General features: G+C 42.9%; 1 protein-coding gene across 7 annotated transcripts in view; it reads right to left on the bottom strand.

Annotated features, from left to right (window-relative positions):
• TBC1D32 (TBC1 domain family member 32) overlaps window positions 1–22117 on the bottom strand; it is a 301306-nt gene that overhangs the window by 215633 nt on the left and 63556 nt on the right. For 6 of the 7 annotated variants that reach the window (XM_033939045.1, XM_033939043.1, XM_033939042.1 and 3 more), the window contains exons 13-17: window positions 19488–19625; window positions 10388–10474; window positions 5112–5183; window positions 3465–3607; window positions 581–705 (exon numbers count right to left, since the gene is read on the bottom strand). In XM_033939045.1, the coding sequence (XP_033794936.1) occupies window positions 581–705; window positions 3465–3607; window positions 5112–5183; window positions 10388–10474; window positions 19488–19625 (565 nt within the window). The remainder of the gene's footprint in view (window positions 1–580; window positions 706–3464; window positions 3608–5111; window positions 5184–10387; window positions 10475–19487; window positions 19626–22117) is intronic. The other variant, XM_033939046.1, reaches the window with a different exon arrangement.

Raw genomic sequence — 22117 nt, 5'->3', positions numbered from 1 at the left:
AAAGTCAGAGTGGGGAACGTCCATTTTCAAAACCACTAGATGTACAGATGCCATGGAGGTGCAGGTCATACCTATTGTATGCCAAAAACTAAGAATACTTTCCAAACTATACAAAAGAATAACTAAGGAATCACTAAGAGGAAGAAACATGAAATCAAGGTGAAAAAGAGAGTTTTCCTTATACATCCAGTGGGCCGTATTAATGAGGATCTATGCCAACAATGAAAATGAATGAAATATCACACATGTGCTGTACTATTCTAGACAACTCTGAAAGCAAATTAGCTTACATACATCCAGCCTAGATCCACTGGAAAGTGTTATCCACTTGTGAGGACAGCTTGAGTTCAAAGAACTATAAAAGTCCTATGCATTCAATTCATACCACAAAACTGCTCATCATCATTGAAATGTAGTTAATGATACAATGTCTAATGGAGCTTGAAAGCAAAGCAGTTGGTTTTATTATCTTGCAATAGTTGTGTTTCATAGCACTAATATTATAACAATATTATTAGTGCTAGAAAAATTGGTCTCTAACAGTTAATTATTCAGAAGAAATATAATAAAGCAATCTTACCTGTCCCTGGATGGGTTTACAGTTTCTCCATAAAGGAGGAGAGAGAGGCCTCGTTCTATTGAAGCAATCCTTGCCAAAATGTCAGCAATATTTATTAAAGTAGTCCCATCGCAGTTCACATTCACCTGAACCATGGAAGAGCAATAAATATTTATGAGTAAAAAAATTTTCTGAAGAGATATTTAACAACAATAACATCTGTTATACAGTTTATTAATTCTTTGTTGTTTTCCTCCAAAGAATTTTGCACACATTCAAGAACCTAAAACCACCCCTTCTTCTTAGGCCAAGCCTTCCAAATCCATAATTTTGGTGGAAGTGGAGAAAAGAGAAAAAGTCTAGAAAAGTTCTTTATTTTGCAAACATTTTTTTAATAAGAATTAAGGGCTCCTTATAGCTACATAGTGGTAGAGGTTTCTATCTTGGGCTGGCAAGGTAAAGCTCTGACACTCATGAGAATTCTATGAGCATTGGAGCATTTACTTCAATGACTCGCAGTAAAAACCTCTACTGCCGTTTATTAAAGCCTAAAGTAAATTTGTTAATATTTCTAGAGGGGGTAGAAATTAATTATATAAATATGTTTTTCAGTATAAATGTGCTATACTTTTTGCTACTATATTTTTTTTCCCTCATTGCTGATGGTTGTTGTTTTCTCATCACTAATTAATGAGTTTGGAGCATTTACATCATGTGGTTCCTGATGAAGGCATATTGATGAAACACAGCTCATATTGAGTTCAACAATAAAATAGATTCCACTCCCATTTGTGCTTTTTTTTTTTTTGCTGCTCTGTTTATACTCCTTCTCTTCCATTGAATCACATAAAGGTGGGAATAACATATCTTTACAAACTTGCCAGTGATTAAATAAGTGGCGGCACAAAAAAAAATTTAAACCACAGCAGGAATGGCTGACTTCAAACCTGTTGGTTGTCTCTATATCATTAGTTTTATATGCTTTGCCACCAATTCTACTAAAAAAATTAAAGTAATTTAGAGAAAACACATATATCGATATATTTTCAGCTTTAAGAGTATTCAAGGACAACATAGTGGGGATAATTTTATAAAAAGACACCTATAAATGATTGAAGTCTACAAAATCCTGAGTGTAGTAGAATGGGTACAAGTGGATCAATTTTTCACTCCGTCAAAAATTACAAAGACTAGGGTACACTCGATGAAGTTACAGGGAAATACTTTTAAAACCAATTGGAGGAAATTATTTTTCACTCAGAGAATAGTTAAGCTCTGGAACGCGTTGCCAGAGGATTTGGTAAGAGCGGATAGCGTAGTTGGTTTTAAGAAAGGTTTGGACAAGTTCCTGGAGGAAAAGTCCATAGTCTGTTATTGAGAAAGACATGGGGGAAGCCACTGTTTGCCCTGTAGTGGTAGCGTGGAATATTGCTACCCCTTGGGTTTTGGCCAGATACTAGTGACCTGGATTGGCCACTGTAAGAACGGGCTGCTGGGCTTGATGGACCATTGGTCTGACCCAATAAGGCTATTTTTATGTTCTTATATGGCTGCAATGAATCAGTGAAGAGAGAAGTAAATTTATTTATCAGGGCTTGCTATACTGCCTTTAGCTAACACTATGGGCTCCTTTTACGAAGCCACGTTAGTGGTTTAACGTGCGTAATAGTGCGCGCTAATTTGCCGGCCACGCTAGCTGCTACCGCCTCCTCTTGAGCAGGCGGTAGTTTTTCGGCTAGCGCGGGGGTTAGCGCGCGCTAAAAATGTGTGTGCGATAAAGCCGCTAACGCGGCTTTGTAAAAGGAGCCCTATAGGTCAAAGCAGTTTACAATCTAAATGAATACAAATTAGATCTTCAAAATAATTAAAGTATCAAAAATTAGTACCAAACAATATTCAAAGTAATCAAATATCACTTGGTAAGAAGTGAGCCAGTCAAGTCTTGCTCAGACTGAAACGTTTTTCCCAATCTGGTTTTAAAAGTGGCCAATTGAACTCCAGAAATTAATCTGATCCATTTTACCTTCACATTAGCTAATAGCAAATTAAACACAACTGAAAAGAGTTTGACATAGCAAAATAAAGCAGCAAGCAATAAAGAAAATAAAAACAAAAGTAACAGCAAACTAGGAGTGGCCTAGTGGTAGAGTTGCTGCCTCAGCACCCCTGAGGTTGTGTGATCAATCCCAGTGCTGCTCCTTCTGACCATGGATGTCACTCCCCATCCTTTTACTAAGGGCTCCTTTTACGAAGGTGCACTAATGGTTTTATTGCACTCATCGGATTAGCGTGCGCTAGCTGAAAATCTACCGCCTGCTCAAAAGGAGGCTGTAGCGGCTAGCGCACGCGGAAATTTAACGCGCGCTATTCCATGCGTTAAGGCCCTAGCGCACCTTCGTAAAAGGAGCCCTAAGCTGTGGTAGGTTTTTACTGCAGCCCAGAGTGCTAAATGTTACAACCCTTCTCAGACGCTCATATAATTCCTTTGAGCATAGGAGCATTTGGCGCTCCGGGCTAATGCGGGTCTAATGCGACTTAGTAAAAGAGGGCCTTAAAACTCCATTGCCCTAAGTACAAAATAAATACCTGTATATATGTAAACCGCTTTGAATGAGTAACCACAAAAAGGCAGTATACAAGCTCCGCCCTCCTAAGAAAAACTGGAATCAATCATCTCACAATTTTAAACAGAAAATGTATTTTACTAGCTCATAAAAACAGGTATCCCTTCATCAAATGTCAGAAGTGTGTATGACTTTAATATTTTATCCATTCTGTGTTACAAATGTTATTACATTTGATATTATTCAATTCTACCAAATCAGCACAAAGCAAATTTCATAAAAATAACATCCAAGAGAGCAAAACTTTTATAACAGTTTCATTAAAATAATATTTTACTGACCTGTTTTCCACTTAGTAAAGAATAAACAGGATGCAGAAGGGCATCTATGACAGCACTAGTGTACAGGCATTCAGAGGCACATTCTTTGCGATCACATAGCATCCGTAAAACTTCCATAACAAGACCTACTGGTGAATAGGAACCTAACACACAAATTTTTAGATTACCTTGCAAATATTCATAACGACAAACATAAGTAATATTTTTATACAGTAAATAAAACTTTTGCGGTATATCTAGTTCAAGCCAAAAAAAAGTCTAGACTTTGGCTGGCATTGATGCTAACTGCATAAGTCTGTTTTGTTTTGTTTTTTTATTTCTGGCAGTTATACACACAGGCTACATGTGAAAAAGTTGTACATAAAAGGGGAGGTAGAATTAGGATGCTATATAGAAAATGCCAATATTTAGCAGCAAAATTCAGTTGCTAAACAAATAAGTCTGGCCAGTGAAATGTCAGACCTATCTCAAATGAATTACCGTATTTTCACGCATATAACGCGTGCGTTATACACGATTTTACAAACCGAGTATAACCATGCGCGTTATATGTGTGAGCGCGTTATACAATTTTTTTTTTCAGTGCGATCCGGCATCCCCCCTGCGAACCGGCATCCTCCCCCCCCGCTCGCGTCATCCCCCCTCCCCCACGATCCTATACCCCCTCCAGCACCGCAAAGACATCGATCGCTTACCCGATTGGGCACCGGCACCAGCACCAATGCACAGGATGTGCCAATGCCAGTGCCCGAAGATCCTCCCTCGTTGGGCTGGGCTGGGCTGGGTTGGGCTGGGCGGTGCAAGGGAGATCCTCCCCCTTCCCTGTGCCGGGCTGGACTGGGCTTTGAGCATTTGCGCATGCTCAAAGCCTTCTGGTCTTGCTCTCTCCGAGATTCTGAATCTGAGAATCTGGTGCCGGTGCCCAATCGGGTAAGCGACCGATGTCTTTGCGGTGCTGGGGGGGATGTAGGATCGCGGGGGAGGGGGGTGACGCGAGCGGAGGGGAAGATGCCGGTTCGCAGGCCAGAAGAGGGAGTAAGCGGGAGTGGCGGGAGGAGGTTATAGCAGCATGTGTGGTATAAGCATGTGCGTGCTATATAAAATTTTTTTTTACATAAATGGTTTGGACCCACGCGTTATATGCGTGAAAATACGGTAGTAGCAGCATCAGCCACTTTGGCTGCATATGTTCTGGAATTGTGAGCATGTTTAACACATCAGTCTTGCAAATATATTTTTTTAAAGTTTTAATTATAGCACATGCGCTTGAGAACAAGGATATTGGTGTGAAATTATCATAGCACATGCATCGGCGTTCTTTATTTATAGACACCACTGAATCTACAAATAAAATAAAGGAGCAGTACTTTATCTAATCAACACCACCACTGAATGCCAGGCTCAATAACTGATCACCAACAAAACACCCAGGTCTCCAAAGTAAACATATCCCCCAGATTTTATAAACTTGCATGCCCAAATTTATGTCTAGTGAGAAATTTCCACATGCAAGTTGCAGAATAAAGTTAGGCAAGCAGATTATAAAATACTAGGAGATGTACAAGCACTTATACCAGTCTTTGACATAAAGTAAGTGCTTGCGCCTAGTTAGACATAAAACTGCAGAAGGAGAAATTAGATTCTTACCTGCTAATTTTCTTTCTGTTAGCTTGTAGACTGGTATATTCCTTACGAATGGGTAATATGCCTCACTGCTACCTGTAGGTGGAGACTGAGATCAAACTTGTATATCAGTATAGCATGTCCCTCTTGCTACTTCAGTTTGCCGAATAGCCAAGCAGAACCTAGGAAATTTCTTAACTGAAAAACAGTAAATGACACTCCAAACAGGAGTGTAAGAAAACAACAAACATCTTTAAACAACTGTTGGAACATGTATAGAACTTGATCCTGGAAATAAAACATCCCCACAGCTCACCAGCTAAGCTAGCTGAGCCATCGCCACTGTTATTAATTCTCCCCGGCCCTAGAAAAATATTAGAACCCACAGAAAAATTCAAAATCTGCACGCGAGCAAAAACCCGCAAACACCACACAAAGACAGACAGGGTGGGGGACTATACCAGCCTAAAGGCTAGCAGAAATAAAATTAGCAGGTAAGAACCTAATTTCTCCTTTTGTATTGCTTGGTAGACTGGTATAGTCCTTACAAATGGGACGTACCAAAGCAGTACCCATCAAGGGTGGGATCACTGAAAGGCTGACACTAGAACACGTTCACTGAATACCACGTCCCAACGGTAGTGTCTGACAAAGGACTGCAGAGAAGACCAAACTGCAGCCTTGCAAATATCCACTGGAGGCACTACAGAAGACTCAGTCCAAAAAGCTGCCTGACCCCTAGTTGAATGAGCCTTGAGAAAGTCGGGAACAGGCTTCTTCAGAAAATAAGCAGAAGCAATAGTCTCCTTTATCCAGCGCGCAATAGTAGCCTTAGAAGCACCATCCCCCTTACAAGGACTCACTAGAAGGACAAAGAGATGATCTGATTTCCTGATCTCCTGGGTCCTCTGCACATAAAAGCGAAGGACCTGACTCACATCCAACTTGCGCAGCTGTCTCTTCTCAGAAGAGTCCTCCCGACAACCCAACACCGGGAGGACAATAGATTGATTGACATGAAAAGAAGAAACCACTTTTGGCAGAAAGGAAGGAACAGGCCTCAAGACAACCCACTCCCTAGAAACTTCAAGAAGGGAGCCCTACAAGAGAAAGCCTTCAGCTCAGAAACACGTCTAGCTGAAGTAATGGCCACCAAGAAGACCACCTTAAAAGTAAGGTCCTTCAAAGAGCAGTCGCCCAACGGTTCAAAAGGAGGGCGCACCAGATTCAGATCCCAAGATGGAACAGAGGGTCGTACGCGAGGCCTAAGCAACTTGGCCGCCCGCAAGAAGCGAATCACATCAGGAATGGCAGTCAAACGCTGACTTTTCAAGAACCCTTGTAAGGCTGACAAGGCCGCAAGCTGAAGCCGGAGAGAAGACCACACCAGTCCCCTATCCGGGCCATCCTGCAAGAATTCTAAGATGTTAGGCAGGGAAGCGCGAAAAGAGACCACTTCATGCGCATCACACCACTCTTCAAATAGATGCCAAACCCTCACATAAGCCTAAGACAGGGGTGTCAAAGTCGGTCCTCGAGGGCCGCAATCCAGTCGGGTTTTCAGGATTTCCCCAATTAATATGCATGAGATCTATGTGCACGCACTGCTTTCAATGCATAGTCATTGGGGAAATCCTGAAAACCCGACTGGATTGCGGCCCTCGAGGACCGACTTTGACACCTGTGGCCTAAGAGGTGGAAAGCCTCCAGGACCCCAAGAGCGTTGAGATCACTTTATCTGAATACCCCTTGTTACCTAGGCAACCCCTTTCAAGAGCTAAGCCATAAGACGGATCGAACATTGGAATGGGACCCTGAGTTAGAAGGTCGTCCAAGAGAGGCAGAGGAAAAGGATATGCCACCAGATGCCTCTGAGGCGACCACTTCCGAAGAAGAGCATACTGAAGAGGACGCATGTGGGCCCACAACCACCTCACTACATCGAGGGAGGCTGCCATTGACTCCAAGACTTGGAGGAAATCCTGTGCCCAAGGACACCAGGACGCCATAAGCAAGCAAACTTGAGATTGCAATTTGCTAACGCGGGCCTCGGGAAGGAATACCTTCACCAAGGAGGTGTTGAACAAGACCCCAAGATATTCCAGGCACTGAGATGGAGACAACCGGCTCTTTGCAAGGTTGACTACCCATCCCAGCGACTGCAGAAACTCCACCACCCGAACTGTAACCTGAGTGCTCTCCTGGAACAACTTGGCTCGAATCAACCAGTCGTCCAAATAAGGAGGAACAAGAATGCCCTCTTTGCGCAATGCCGCCGCAGCGACCACCATCACCTTGGTGAATGTCCACGGAGCCGTGGCCAGACCAAAGGGAAATGCACAGAGCTGATAGTGTTGCCCCAAGATCGCAAAGCACAGGATGCGATGATGGGAGGCCCGAATAGGAATGTGTAAGTAGGCCTCGGTCAGATCGAGAGAAGACAGAAACTCCCCCAGCTGAACTGCCAGAATCACAGACTGCAGAGTTTCCATGCGGAAGGAAGGCACATGAAGAGCCCTGTTGACCCCCTTCAAATCCAGGATGGGTCGAAAAGTCCCTTCTTTCTTTGGCACCAAAAAGTAAATCGAGTACCAACCTGTGCCCCACTCCAGTGGAGGAACTGGAACCACTGTGTGAAGATCCAACAATCTTTGAAGGGTCTGGCGAAAGGCCTGCTGCTTCCACACCACCTGCAAGGGAGAAGTGAGAAAATGGTCTGGAAAGGACTGGGTAAACTCCAGAGCATAGCTGTTCCAGATCACTTCTAGAACCCACTGATCAGTTGTGATGTCTGCCCACTGGAGATAAAAGTCTCTCAACCGGGTGCCCACCAGAACCAAGACGGGCGCCGGCAAGGAGTCATTGTGCAGGATGAGCAGCAGGGGACCCAGTAGGGGTGCTACCCGCACCCCGGCGGGCCCCACAAAGACTGCATGCGCTGGAAGAACATGCCTCTTGAGAGTCCAGGAGACTGAAAAGAAGCAGCACCTTGACTGGAGCGGAAATGGAAGAAATCACGCTCACGCCCATGAGTAGCGCCCCCTCGAGCCAGCAGTCTAGGCCTACCATCAGGCAAACGAGGCACTTCAGAATCAGTGAGAGTCTGAACCAACTTGTCCAGGTCCTCACCAAACAAGAAAGATCCTTTAAAAGGAAACTTTGTCAAATTAGCTTTGGATGCCGAATCCGCTGACCAAGCGCGAAGCCACACTGTACAGCGTGCTGCCACTCCTAAGGCCAAAGACTTGGCAGAAGCTTGCAAGGGGTCATACATGGCACCTGAGAGATAAGAAGCACCCAATTCAATTTTGGCAACTGCTTGCCTTAGCAAGTCCCAAGTCTCAGATTTATCATCAAGTACATGCTGGGCCCAACGAAAACATGCCCGAGCCACCAGCCCGCCACACATAGCCGCCTGGACCGACAGAGCTGTCACATCAAAACTCTGTTTAAGGAGGGACTCCAACTTACGCTCCTCTGGGTCCTTCAAGGCCACACCGCCCTCAACAGGCACGGTATGCCGCTTAGAGATGACCGAGACCACCACATTCATTACAGGCGAATTCAAAGTATCCCTATCCCCTTCCGGAATGAGATACAGGTGGGCCATAGAGTGCGCAAAGTGAAAAGGGGCTTCTAGCACCTGCCACTGTGCAAGCATGATGTCCCAAATATCCTGATGCATAGGAAAAGAGCGGGGATCAGAGCGAATCCCCTTAAGCAAGGGGTCCACCATACGCGGGGGGTCCTACATGGGGTCCTCAAAGTGCAAAACCGAGGAGACTTGAAGGATTAACTCATGGAGCTCTTCCTGCTGAAAAATGTGCACCACAGACGCATCTTCGTGAGCTGGGGGTGCTTGAACCCCTCACCTGTGGAATCCTGCCCCCCAAGAGGATCCTGGAATTCTCCCCAAGGGTCCAGGTCCTCATCAATCACCTCATGCTCCTCTAGCAAAAAAAACTCATACCAAGAGACCCTCGAGCGTTTGGATGAGAGAGGAGTAGAGGGGGGCAAAACCGCCGCATTGTGGAGCCGCACCGGGGAAGACGTCAAGGGCAACCCCCCAACCCCCTGAGACTCCCGGAGTGGACACGGAATCTCCTGCCGCTAGCACATAAGCTTTACAAAGTGCTAACATAAATTTAGGGGGAAAGACCCCCAGCGGCCCCAAGGGACTCCCAGCCCCAGCAGGGGACCCTGACATACCTTGCCCCTGTATTTCCAGAACAGGGGGACGGTCACCTGAGGTAACTGAAATGAATGAGGAGGTTCCCACCAAAATTGGACCTGAAACCGCCAAAATAAGAGCTCCTGCGGCCTGTCGTGTCTGAAAAGCCTGGGACTTTCCTGACGCTGAGGCCGAGGAACCAACCGACATGAAAAGGGAATCCGCAGCCGAACCAGCGGGAAGGGAATCCTGTGCTCCCTGACCGTCGGCGGCTGGGGATCCCTCCTGGGTGGGCGTCGGGGGAAGCCAGGGCTTCTCCACGATCCAAAGCCAAACCGTGAGGCATATGTGGCGTGGTGCCCTGGCCGCCAGCATCTACTGCCGATGAGGCTTCCCCACCGCTCTGGCTTGCACAGGCCGGCCACGAGTACCTCGCACCTGGAGCACAAGGAGCACTTTTTCCCTTTAAAAGAGCTCATTGTGCTGAAAATCACCCTAGCAGTAAAGAAAGTGTCGGTTAGTTGAGAAAAAAACACAGAAAAAAGGCAGTTATAAAGGGAAATGAGCCCTCTAGACCGGCACACCTCAGGATTTTTTTGTTATTTCTTTTTACTTAGTCAGAACAGATTCCATGGTTCTTAAAGCTGGAGGGCTGACCAACCAGGGGGCCAGGCCGCCTGCTGAGGCCCACTACAAAAATATGGGGAGGTGGAGGAAGGTGGGGGAGGGACCCAGCACAAGAACCGCCAGATTTAACACCCCCGAGGTCGGACGGATCCCAAAACAGAACCTGGCCAAGCTCTATCCAGTACAAAAAGGGGAACCAGGAGTCCACAAACAAAGTTCCAACAGTGCTAAGAGGGGAGCTGAAAAGCCTTACCACCTGTTACCGGAGACTGAGGAAAACTGAAGTAGCAAGAGGGGCATGCTATACTGATATACAAGTTTGATCTCAGTCTCCACCTGCTGGTAGCAGTGAGGCATATTACCCATTCGTAAAGGCTATACCAGTCTACCAAGCGATACAGAAATTGTATCTTTCCTGGAATCATCTTTACAAAAAATAAATACATAGTTCTGTTCAAATATTGATAAAATTCAAAATGCATTATGCAGTGGAAAAGATTACCTGAATGTGCTACCTGCCTCTCCTTTGCACAGCTTGAATAAATAGCGCGAGTAAATAGCACCACCAGGTCAGTTAGGGACATCAATTCTATGAAATTAATAACAAAAAGGAATATGTTACAATTAAAAGTACAACAAATGAGGGCATACAAATTTACAAATCATGTCATATAAACATGAGCATTATTAATATTTAGTCTATTGATCAAGCTCAATAAAATCAAGATCCACAAGAATGCTGTATTATATACAACAGACCTCATATAATTTATTTATTTAGATTTCTATCCTGTTCTCCCAGTAGCTCGGAACGGCCTATAAGCAAACATTCACAGTGGAGTACATTTGGACAATACAAAGACTATACGGTAGTTTAAGTACAAGTACTATAATGCAATTTAAGTACAGGTTACAAATGGGCTATACAGCAATTTAAGTAGAGGTTCAGAGTGGAGAAGAGAGGGCAGAAGGAAGGGGGAGGTTAAGGCGGGAGAGGGGTAGATTGCGGTTGTAATTTTAGTTGAAGAGGAGGGTCTTTACTGCTTTCCGGAGGTCATCAATGAGTTCTGTAATCTGATTTGGGGGGGGGGGGTTTGTTCCAGAGTTGGGGGATGAAGTGGCTGTAGGAGCGTTTGCGGGCGGTTTCTGACAGGAGGGACCTTCCTGGGGGGATGCATAGGCGTTTCTCCATTTCCGAGCAGAGGGGGCGTGTGGGGATGTAAAGGGTTAGCTTGGATTCTATGTAGGCAGGGGTGGTGGTGCAAATTATTTTATGCGCTATTACCAGGGCCTTGAATGCGCAGCAGCGTTGGTAAATTGGAAGCCAGTGCTCTTCGCGGAGGGCTGGGGAGATGGGATCGTGGTAGGAGGCGGATTGCTGCATTTTGTACCCGCTGGAGGCGCTTGAGATCTTTTTTGGCTACTCCATTAAATAGGAAGTTGCAGTAATCCATCCTGGAGAGGACAAAGGCCTAGAGGAGTTGGGCTAGGTCAGGTGTGGAGATATAGGGTTTGATTCTTCTCAGTTGGCGGAGGTAGCAGAAGGAGGTAGAGACTACTTGAGCTATGTGGGTGGACAGGGATAGGTGGCCGTCTAATGTTACTCCTAGGCTGCGTACTTGATCTGTTGCTATTAGTAAGGTGGAGTCCCATGATAGTGTTGGGCATGTGTATTTGGTATTTTTTTTTCCTGATCCATAAAAGTTCAGTCTTGTAGGTATTCAGCTGTAGTTTGTTATTTGTCATCCAGGTTTTCATGTCAGAGAGGCAGTGTTGGAGGTTGGCGATTTGGGATGATCGGTTTTCACCTAGTGGGAGGAGCAGCTGGATGTCATTGGCATAGGAGTGGATTTTAATGTTGTATTTCTGGGCTATAACAATGACAGGTCTGATGTAGTGGTTAAATAGGAGGGGGGATAGAAGGGCGCCTTAGGAAACGCCATATTTAATAGGCTTGGGGTTAGATTTGTAAGTCCCTAGTAGGACTGTTTGGGTTCTATGGTGAAGGAAGGAAGTGAACCACTAGAGGGCAGAGTCCTTGATTCCAAGGTCATAGAGTCTGGATAAGAGGAGGTGGTGGTCAACAGTGTCAAAGGTAGCACTGAGGTCAAGTAGGACTAGTAGGGCGTCAATGCCTTTGTCAAGTATCGACCAGCTGTCATCAATGATATCCAGGAGTACTGACTCTGTGCTGTGGCCTGTTCGGAAGCCAGATTGTGCAGGGAACTTGTTCTTCAATGAAAGGGTGTAATCGGCAGCGCACTATTCGATCTAGGAGTTTGGAGATGAATGGGAGGTTGGAGACTGGGCGGTAGTTGCTGGGTTTGTTAGGGTCGAGGGTGGGTTTTTTGAGAGTGGGTTTGATAATAGCCGACTTCCAGCTGAGAGGTACTCTCCCTGTGGACAGGGAGGAGTTAATGATGGGGAGGATAGATTCTGCCATGGCGTCTTCTGTGGACAGTAGGAGGCTGGATAGGCATGGGTCGAGGATGGTGCTGGAGAGCTTGAGTTCTCTCAGGGTTTTGAGAATCTCAGCATGGGTGGCCATATGAAGTTGGGGGAGAGTGGTAGTGGATGGGGTAATCAGGTTAGGCTGGATGTATGCTGGTGGAGGGTTGGTGCTGATGGTGGTGTCAAGATTATTGCGGATGGTTTGTGCCTTGGACTGGAAGAAGTCCGAGAGAGTCTCACTATCCAGTTCTGTTGGGTTGTTGTAGCTTTTTCCTTGGGCGTTGGTAAAGAGTTGGTTTGTGAGGGCAAACAGTTGTTTGGATCTAGCTGGGGCTATCTGTAGGATGTGAGAATAATAGGCTTTCTTCGCTTTTAGGATGGCAGCTTTGTAGGTGACAGATGTATTTTCCCAGTGAGCTTTGGTTTCTGAATTTGGGTGTTTGATCCAGTTTCTTTCTGCTTTCCTCGGTGATCTTTTTATGGATCGGAGGTCGCTAGTGTACCAGGGAGCAGATGTTTTGTTAGTGGTTATTCGTGTTGTTTTTGTCTGAGCGAGGCTGTTATAGAGGGATTGGATGTTGGAGTGCCAGGTGGAGGCTGCTAGGTCAATGAAGTGGGGATGCTGGGTGCAAGTTTTGTTTAGATTGCGAATGCCTGCGGCCATGACTGAAGGGTTGACTGAATTAGGGAGTTGGTGTTGGGTGGGTGGGATAGGGTCTTTCTGCAGAGCTGGGGTAGTTTCGAGTGGGAGTTGGAATTTAATGAGGTGGTGGTCTGACCATGGGACAGGTGTAGTGTTGCGGATTGTTTGCTGAAGCTAAGGGTGAAGATTAAGTCTAAAATGTTGGTTGCTGAGTGAGTAGGGGTGGTTACAGCTTGGTGAAATCCCAGGTTGGTGAGGGAGGAGAGGAAGCTGTCACTCTGTCCTGAGGTGTTGGGTAGTCTGGGAAGTTGAAGTCTCCCAGGATGGTCACGTGTTTGTGGGAGATGGATAGTTTGGTGATAAATTTGAGGAGGGACTCTAGGGTTTCTGCTGGGGAGTTAGGGGCTCTGTAAAGTAGTAAGAGGGTGATTTTGTGTTTGTGGCCTATGGTGAAGGTTAGAGCCTCTAGGGTGGGAATGTTGATAGAGCTTATCAGTTTCAGTGTGGTGGAGGTTTTGACGATGGTGGTCACTCCACCTCCTTTCCCAGAGGGGCATGAACAGGTTAGGACCTGGTAGCCTGGAGGATACAATTCACCTACAATTCTACCCTCTAGGGTAGAATTTCAGAAGAGGTCCCATTTCCACGTACAGGATCCAAGAGACAAGCAGAGCTCCAGAGTCTCAATGCGTGAATAAGGCATTGGTGCAGAGAGGAAGGTTTTAGATTTGTTAGGAATTGGGCAACATTTGGGGGGAGAGGTAGCCTATTTTGCAAAGATGGGTTCTACCTTAACCAGGAGGGAACCAGGCTGCTGGCATCAACATTAAAAAAAAGAGATAGGGCAGCTTTAAAACTAGAAACTGAAGGAAGGCTGACAGTTGCTCAAAAGAGCAGGATTTGTAACAAAGTATCGTTAAATGATATCACCAAAACTGGAAAGATAAGAGCATCCCGATAGCAAGGTTACAACAGAGACCATAGCAGATCAAGTGTCCTTAAATACAGAGCAAATAAATAGAAACAAATAAAACCAAGACCATAATGTTCCACCAAAGCAATGAAAACTCAAAACAATAAAAAGGAAGGTGGAATAGAAGATCTAGATAAAATGTTCTTTATTGAAACTTTGATAACATAGAAATGGTACCAATGGGTGTAAGCCAATAAGGAAATTGTAGAACCCAACATGGTCTATGTTTCAGCTTAAAAAAGCCTTCCTTAGAAGTCCTTTTAGAAAAGTAATTTGAGGTTGAATGTTTATCTAAACTCTAGACACGCTAGCATTCAAAATGAACAGGATTTGGAACAAGGTATCTTTAAAATATATCACCAAAACAGGGAAGATAGGGTATCCCGAGAGCAAGGTTATAATAGAGACCATAGTAGACCAATAGGGGCAAAATGAAAAAACTAAAACATCCAAAAAACCGATATAACATCTAAAGTAAGTACACAGGAAATCCAATCCAATAACATTTAACTTTCTTAAAGGAGACTATGATAACATGAGGAGAATAGTAAAAACAAACTTAGAAGATCAGCTGCAAAGGTCATAAATTTATATTGGGCATGAATGTTATTCAAAAATACTATCCTGGAAGTCCAGACCAGATATATTCTCATGTATTAAAAAAAAGAGGAAGGAAGACCAAACGACAGTTGTCATGGTTAACAAGTGAGGTGAAGAAAGCTATCAGAGCTAAAAGAAAATCATTCAGAAAGTAGAAGAAGGATCCAAATGAAAATAATAGGAAACAACACAAGGAAAAGCGCTGATAAGGAAGGCAAAGAGAGATTTTGAAAGATTGCTTTGGAGGCAAAAACACTTGGTAAAAACTTTTTTAGGTACTGTATATTAGAAACTAAACTCAGATAAAAGAATCAATCAGTTGGACCACTAGATGGCCTAGGGGTAAAAGGGGCATTCATGGAAGACAAGGCCATAGCACAGAGATTAAATGAATTATTTGCTTCAGTCTTAATACTAATAAATCAGAGAAGCTGAAAAAAATCTCTATAAAACTGTAAGATATAATGGAGCAATTTGACAAATTAAAGAGTAGCAAAATGTCTGAGCTAGATGGTATACTTCCCAGAGTACTGATAGAATTGAAATATGAACTTGCAGAGGTATTATTTGAATACTTTATCTTTAAAATCCAGCATGGTAGCAGAAGACTGGAGGGTGGCCAATGTAACATTAGAGGGGATCCGGGAAATTACAGACTAATGAGTCTGATACCAGTAGAGGGCAAAATGGTAGAGACTATTATAAAGAACAAAATTACAGATCATACACATAAGCATGGATTAATGAGACAAATCCAACATGGATTTAGTCAAGGGAAATCTTGCCTCACCAATCTACTACATTTCTTCAAAGAGGTGAATAAACACATGGATAAAGGTGAGCCAGTCGCTATTATGTATCTGGATTTTCAAAAGAGAAAAATGTCCAAAAAATGACATGACGTTTTATTTGCTAAGACATCCAAATTGCCATTTTTGAAACATTTTTAGACAGTTTTCTAAGCTGATTGCCTGAAGTGCATCTAAATTTCAAGGGGGCATGTTAGGGGTGTGTTTTGGCAGGATTAGGGCAGATCTATGATTTGGACATTTTTCTGCAATAATGAAACACTGCAGAAAACATTCAGACAAAACTTGGACATTTGAGGCTAAACCAGTTTCAAGAACAAATAAGTGCCAAAACGTTGGCCAAACTAACTAGAGGACCACTGGAGGTATAAAGCCAGGGTCCCCTGTTATTCTCCCAGTGGTCACTGACCTCCATCTACCTGAAAAGGTACATCCTGTATGACAGATTCAGATGTAATGGTTAGTCCTCCTAGTGCAGCAAGTAGGTCTCTGCAGTAGCCTAGTGGTCAGTGAACTGCAGAGAATGAAACTCAGGACCATATCCTACTCATGGTGTAAAGTATGAGCCTTCCAAACCCACTCAAAACCTACTGTACTACACTAAACTAAACCTTAAGTTTTATAACGCATTCTCTCCATAAAGATAGAGCTCAGCACAGGTAATTCAATAAAGGTGACATCTGCTGGCACAGGGGCTATTAGGGCAGTATACAGTAGGGTACAGTAGGTTTTGGCTGAATTTTGGAGGACTCATCATACAATGTAAAGGGCTTATGGTGAGATGTGCACCTGGGACCCTGTATGTGAATTACACTGCAGTTCCTCCTAGGGTGCCCCACTGCTCTACTGGGATGTCTGTGTGCAAGTCCACTAAGAATGCCGGCCTCTCCTACGTTCCAATAGCTGTTTTTTGTGCATTTTTCATTTTGACTTTTTTTTTTTTTTTAATGGTTCAAAAAGATAGGCATATTAAGGACAAAAACATCTAGGTCACCTGGTCTGAAAACGGCCATTATCTCTACTGGACTTTTGAACATTCTTCCCAAAAGTCCAGATTCTATAAACAGCACTGTAATTGACAACCACCCACAAAATCGGCACCAATCGCGTGTCAGTCATACAATGGCGCCGTTTATATCTATGTTACAGATAGGCGCTGGAAATGTAGGCCTGGGTTTTCAAGGCCTACATTTCTGGCGCCTATCTGTGATGAGAATCGAGACCACGGAGGCACCTATTGATGCCTAAAGGTACTTAACTACATCTATTTAACCCTTAGGTGTCGGTAGATGCCTCCATAATCGTGGTACCAGTGCTGTTTGTGAAGGCAATGTCCAAGTTCAGATTTAGATGTCATATTGGAAATGCACCTCAATGTACCTCATGAAAGACTCCTAAGAAAATTAGAAAACAATAGCATAGGAGGGAATGTATGAATTAAGAACTGGATAAAAGAAAGAAAACAGACAATAGGGTTAAATGCTCAATTTTCTCAATGCAGAAGGGTAGATAGTTAGGTTTAATCTTCCAAAAAATAAACACAGAAACAAGAGAGAAAAAAATATTCCACAAATACCTCTCTAGGACATTCTTAATTATATTTATATTTCTGAAAAGTGGAGAATTTTTTCTACTGTGATCTGCTTGCACGTCAATTTACTCAAGGAGGAAAAGAGCCTCAGGACCCATATGCTGCTGCTATTTGTATTAAGCAGACATACTAGAAAGGGTAGAAACCTCAATGGCTCAAAAACCTCCTGTCCCGACCTAGTTAATAATAATGTAAACTTTCAAAATTGTTTTCAGAGCAGCCACCCAAACATTTTATAATAGCTGTCTATCATTCAAAAACTTTGTATTTGCAATTGCAACAAACTTATCTGGATCAGGACTTTTGACTCTTCTTTAATTGTGCTGTCTCTTGTCAGTCCTGTTCTTTTTTTTAAATCTTTATTCATTTTTAAATCTTTCAATAAGTGCAATATAAAATACAATCACTTGACATTTAAACATCACTTAATATTCCATCAAAAATTAATACAAATAAAATATCCCCTCCCCATATCCCCTCAGTAGTATTTTAAACCTAAGAAAACATAACTTAACATATCCCACCCCCCTCCCCACCCTGGACGTGCATTAATAAAGGGAAAAAACAATATTCACGAGAGCTAGCTGGTTAGGTTCCCCACAGGTCTGTGCTGGGACTGCTGATTTTTAATATATTTATTAATGATCTATTCTAGACATGGGAATAACTATTGAGATAATTAAATTTTCTGCTGACACAAAGCTGTTAAATCGCAAGAGGATTGTGAAAAATTGCAAGAGGATCTTGTGAGACTGGGACACTGGGCATCAAAATGGCAAATGACATTTAGGGCTTCTTTTACTAAGTTGTGATAGCATTTTTAGCGCGCGCAGAATTTAACGCGTGCTAAACCCGCGCTACGTGGCTAGAACTAATGCCAGCTCAATGCTGGTGTTAGCGTCTAGTGTGCGCGGCAATTCTGCGTGCGCTCAAACCACTATCGCAGCTTAGTAAAAGGAGCCCTTGATGTAAGCAAGTGCAAAGTGATGCATGTTGGAAAGAAGAACCCAAACTATAGTTACATAATGCAGGGTTCCACCTTAGGAGACACTGCCCAGAAAAAGGATCTTGGCGTCATCATCAATGCTACACTGAAACTCTCTGCTCAGTGTGCAACAGCAGGTAAGAAAGAAAATAAAATGTTAAGAATTATCAGGAAAAGAATAGAAAATAAAGATGCAAATGTTATAATGCCTTTGTATTGCTCCAAGGTGTGGCCGCACCTCGAATACTGTGGGCAATTCTGGTCACCGCATCTCAAAAAAGATATTCCAGAATTTGAAAAGGTGTAGAGCAGTGCGACAAAATATGATAAAGGAGATGGGATGACTTTCCTATGGGGATAGTACAATGAACTGATAAAGGTAGAATTGATTTCTGACTCCTTAGGAGGTCATTTAGGATGCATGTGCAATACCGCTCTGTTGTATAAAACTTACTCTCTCTTCTATTAAACTGGGCTAGCAGTTTTTAGCGCAGAGAGCCATGCTGAATGGCCCGCACTGCTCCCGATGCTCATAGGAACTCTATGAGCGTCGGGAGCAGCGCGGGCCATTCAGTGGGGCTCCCCATGCTAGAAAACTGCTAGCGCAGTTTAATAGAAGAGGCCCTTAGTGTAAGATGGATCAATAACTAAGACCTATAGCTCACTGATCATGAGATGATTTTCCAAGGGCAGATAATCAGAAATAGTGTCCTTCTATCAAAAAGGGAAAAAGTATTTTCAGTAGCAGACTGGCTAATTGACTGAAGTAGACTTTAAACTAGAATTGTTAGGACAGGTGATCAAAACCCCCAAGTAAGTACAACATTAAGTATTTCTACACAAATTGGAACATAAGAATAGCTTTACTGGGTCAGACCAATGGTCTATCAAGCCCAGTAGCCCATTTTCACGGTGGCCAATCTAGGTCACTAGTACCTGGCCAAAACCCAAAGACATTCCATGCTACCGATCCAGGACAAGCAGAGGCTTCCCTCATGTCTTATGAACTTTTCCTTCAGTAATTTGTCCAAACCTTTCTTAAAACCAGCTAAGCTATCCGCTTTTACCACAACCTCTTGCAATGCGTTCCAGAGGTATACTAATGCCCATACTATGAAAAATAAGATTCAGCATAGGTAGAGTTGTGGTGTTAATTTGCCCGAGTATAATAAACTTTTCAGTTTAAGTGTAAAACATTTCCCATTAAGAACAATGCTTAGCATATGCATGAGAAATTTTAGTAAAATGCTTACTAAACATTTTTAGATTGTGCTTTAGTCTGTCATTTTCCTTGACATATGATTAACCTCAGTGTAGCACACAGCCTTGATACTGATGAATAAACATAAGTTTATATTTAAGTGGATTCTTTTTTAAGACTTCCAGAAGAGTCCCAATATCTTAATGTACTTGTGCATGCCAAGTCATTATCTTTAATCACTGATGCATATAAAATACCAGCCAACAATGATTCTGTTTACCATGTTTGAACCAAAATTCCAAGATCATAAAGCATCACACCCTCAGTATTCTAAAACAGTGATTATTACCTTTCCTGTTCTTCAGTTTTATTGGAAACAACTTTCTGCCATGTGTATACATCAACAATCTTCCTAAAAGGCACACTGAATGGATGAAATATATGTATTGTAATTCCTGTCCTGTATAGAAAGTCTTTTGTTTTTCACCTAGCAAGAAAAAATAGTGAATGAAAAAAAATGTTAATTTGACATTACTTAATATTTAAATATTTACAAAGACTACAAAAGAAGCATAACACACTTGCTAGTGAGAGATAAAGCACAGTTACTTACTGTAACAGGTGTTATCCAGAGACAACAGGCAGATATTCTCCACATGTGGGTGACGTCATCTACAGAGCCCCAATCGGTCACACTCACAAGCAAATTGCTTGAAGATCTTCATCTGGGGAACCCACACCTCCACCTCAACCTGTTCAATTTTCCTTAGAGAAAGATGATTCTGATTCCATACTAGACTCGGATTCATCTCCTCTACACTCATTTGAACTTGAACTGGATGCCAAAAGCATAATGAAGGGGAAACAATTGTTATCTGTATCTCCTGTCTCTATGCCTACTGGACCTGTTAATAGGCCTGAGTTGGGCAATAAAGCCTTCAAGATGTCTGGACAGTTGTGAACAGAATTGAGAACTCACTACAAGGCACAGTAGTAAAATTATGTCAATTTTCCTCTGAAATAACAAGTAAAGTGACTGAGCATGATGCTCAATTGGCCTTAACTGAGAAAAAAATTGATAAAGTGGAAGCATCTGTTTCTGTAATGCAATCTTGTGCAGTTTCTAATGTTAAGGATAATACTTTATTACACCTACAGATGGAAAAAATGGAAAACGCTATGAGATCCAGAACCTCAGATTTCTGAATTTTCCTATATCTCATTACCTTTCTCACTTGGAGTTATTAAAAATGTATTTAAAGGATATACTTTCCTATACTAAGATAGAATCTTTCATACCAGATAATCTTTATTATATTCCTAGTGGAGTAAAAATGGTATCAGAAGAGGGGGATAAGGATCAATTAGTCTCTCCTGACAGTTTAAACATTTCTCAATTCTTGGAATCATCGAAGGATTTTAAAGCCAAAAGAGCAACACTGTTGGTCACTTTTAAAACTGATATAGAAAAACAGGACATTCTTAAATTATATTTTATAAATAAGAATGCCTTGTTTTGTGGTCAACAAATAAACATCTTTCCAGACGTCTCTAAACAAACACAACACAGGAGGAAACAATTCCTACAACTCAAGACTCGAGTCTTGGGTGTAGGAGCTTCTTTTTCCTTAAATTCCCATGCAAATGTTTGGTGACTTATCAAAGTGTTAGATATGTTTTTGTAGATCCAGCTCATTTAGAGAATTTTCTTCAAGATAAAAACAAAGTAAATATATTACCTGAAACTAATACAGAGATTGAGGTTGAGTGAAATATAGAAGTTCTTTCTTTTGCCTGACTTGAAGATTATTGAATAATTTCTTGTTAAATTTTTTACCTTTTATTTGGTGATGTCAATAGAATAAGCAGCCCTCATATAATGTGGACTTGAATTATATTTTCTTTTACTTTGATGTATTTTCCTTGATTATTTATTTTCATGGAATTGTTATAAGTTGTAACAAATGAATAAATTTATAAATAAAAAAAAAAAAAAAAGGTCAAGAATGGGACACAAGTCCCCGGTTTTATTGAGGACCAGAAAAAAACGGGAGTAAAACCCCCAAGTCCCGCTGATGCTCCGGAACCTCCTCGACCGCCCAAAGGTGGAGAAGAACCTGGGCCTCCTGAAGCAGGAGGGGAAGATGCGCCGCGTTGGAAGGAAACTCCCAGAATGACTGGGCCAGAGGCGCATGCTGAAAACGAAGAGAGTACCCCTCTCGAATTATGGAGAGGACCCAAGCGTCGGCCGTCAGCACCTCCCACTGATGGGAAAAAAGATAAAGCCAACCCCCGATGGGACACCTGAGTGTCTGGCCCATAATTGTCAAAAAGACAGCATCGGCTTCACCGCCACAGGTGGCTGAGACTTAAGTACATAAGTACATAAGTAGTCGCCTCCGCCGGGGCAGACCAGAGGTCCATCCCGCCCAGCGGTCCGCTCACGCGGTGGCCCATCAGGCATATTGCCTGAGCAGCGGTCCCTGACTAATTTTTTACCTACCTCTACACTTATCTCTAAACCTTCCACTGCTCTTATCTGTACCCCTCAATCCCTTTGTCCTCCAGGAACCTATCCAGGTCTTCCTTGAAACCCTGTACTGTGCTATTTTCTATCACGGCCTCCGGAAGGGTGTTCCATGTGTCCACCACCCTCTGTGTGAAAAAGAATTTCCTTGCGTTTGTTCTAAACCTGTCCCCCTTCAATTTCATCGAGTGACCCCTTGTTCTTGTGGTTTTTTTCAAATTGAAAAATCTGTCCTTGTCAACCTTTTTGATGCCCCTCAGGATCTTGAAGGTCTCTATCATATCTCCTCTGAGTCTCCGCTTTTCCAGGGAGAACAGCCCCAGCTTCTTCAGTCTGTCAGTGTATGTAAGGTTTTCCATACCCTTAATCAGTTTAGTTGCTCTTCTCTGGACTCCCTCAAGCATTGCCATGTCCTTTTTGAGGTACGGTGACCAGTACTGTACACAGTATTC

Source organism: Geotrypetes seraphini, chromosome 3 (genome assembly GCF_902459505.1).
Source record: "Geotrypetes seraphini chromosome 3, aGeoSer1.1, whole genome shotgun sequence".
NCBI lineage: Eukaryota > Metazoa > Chordata > Amphibia > Gymnophiona > Dermophiidae > Geotrypetes > Geotrypetes seraphini.
This window is presented reverse-complemented; position numbering and strand designations above follow the sequence as displayed.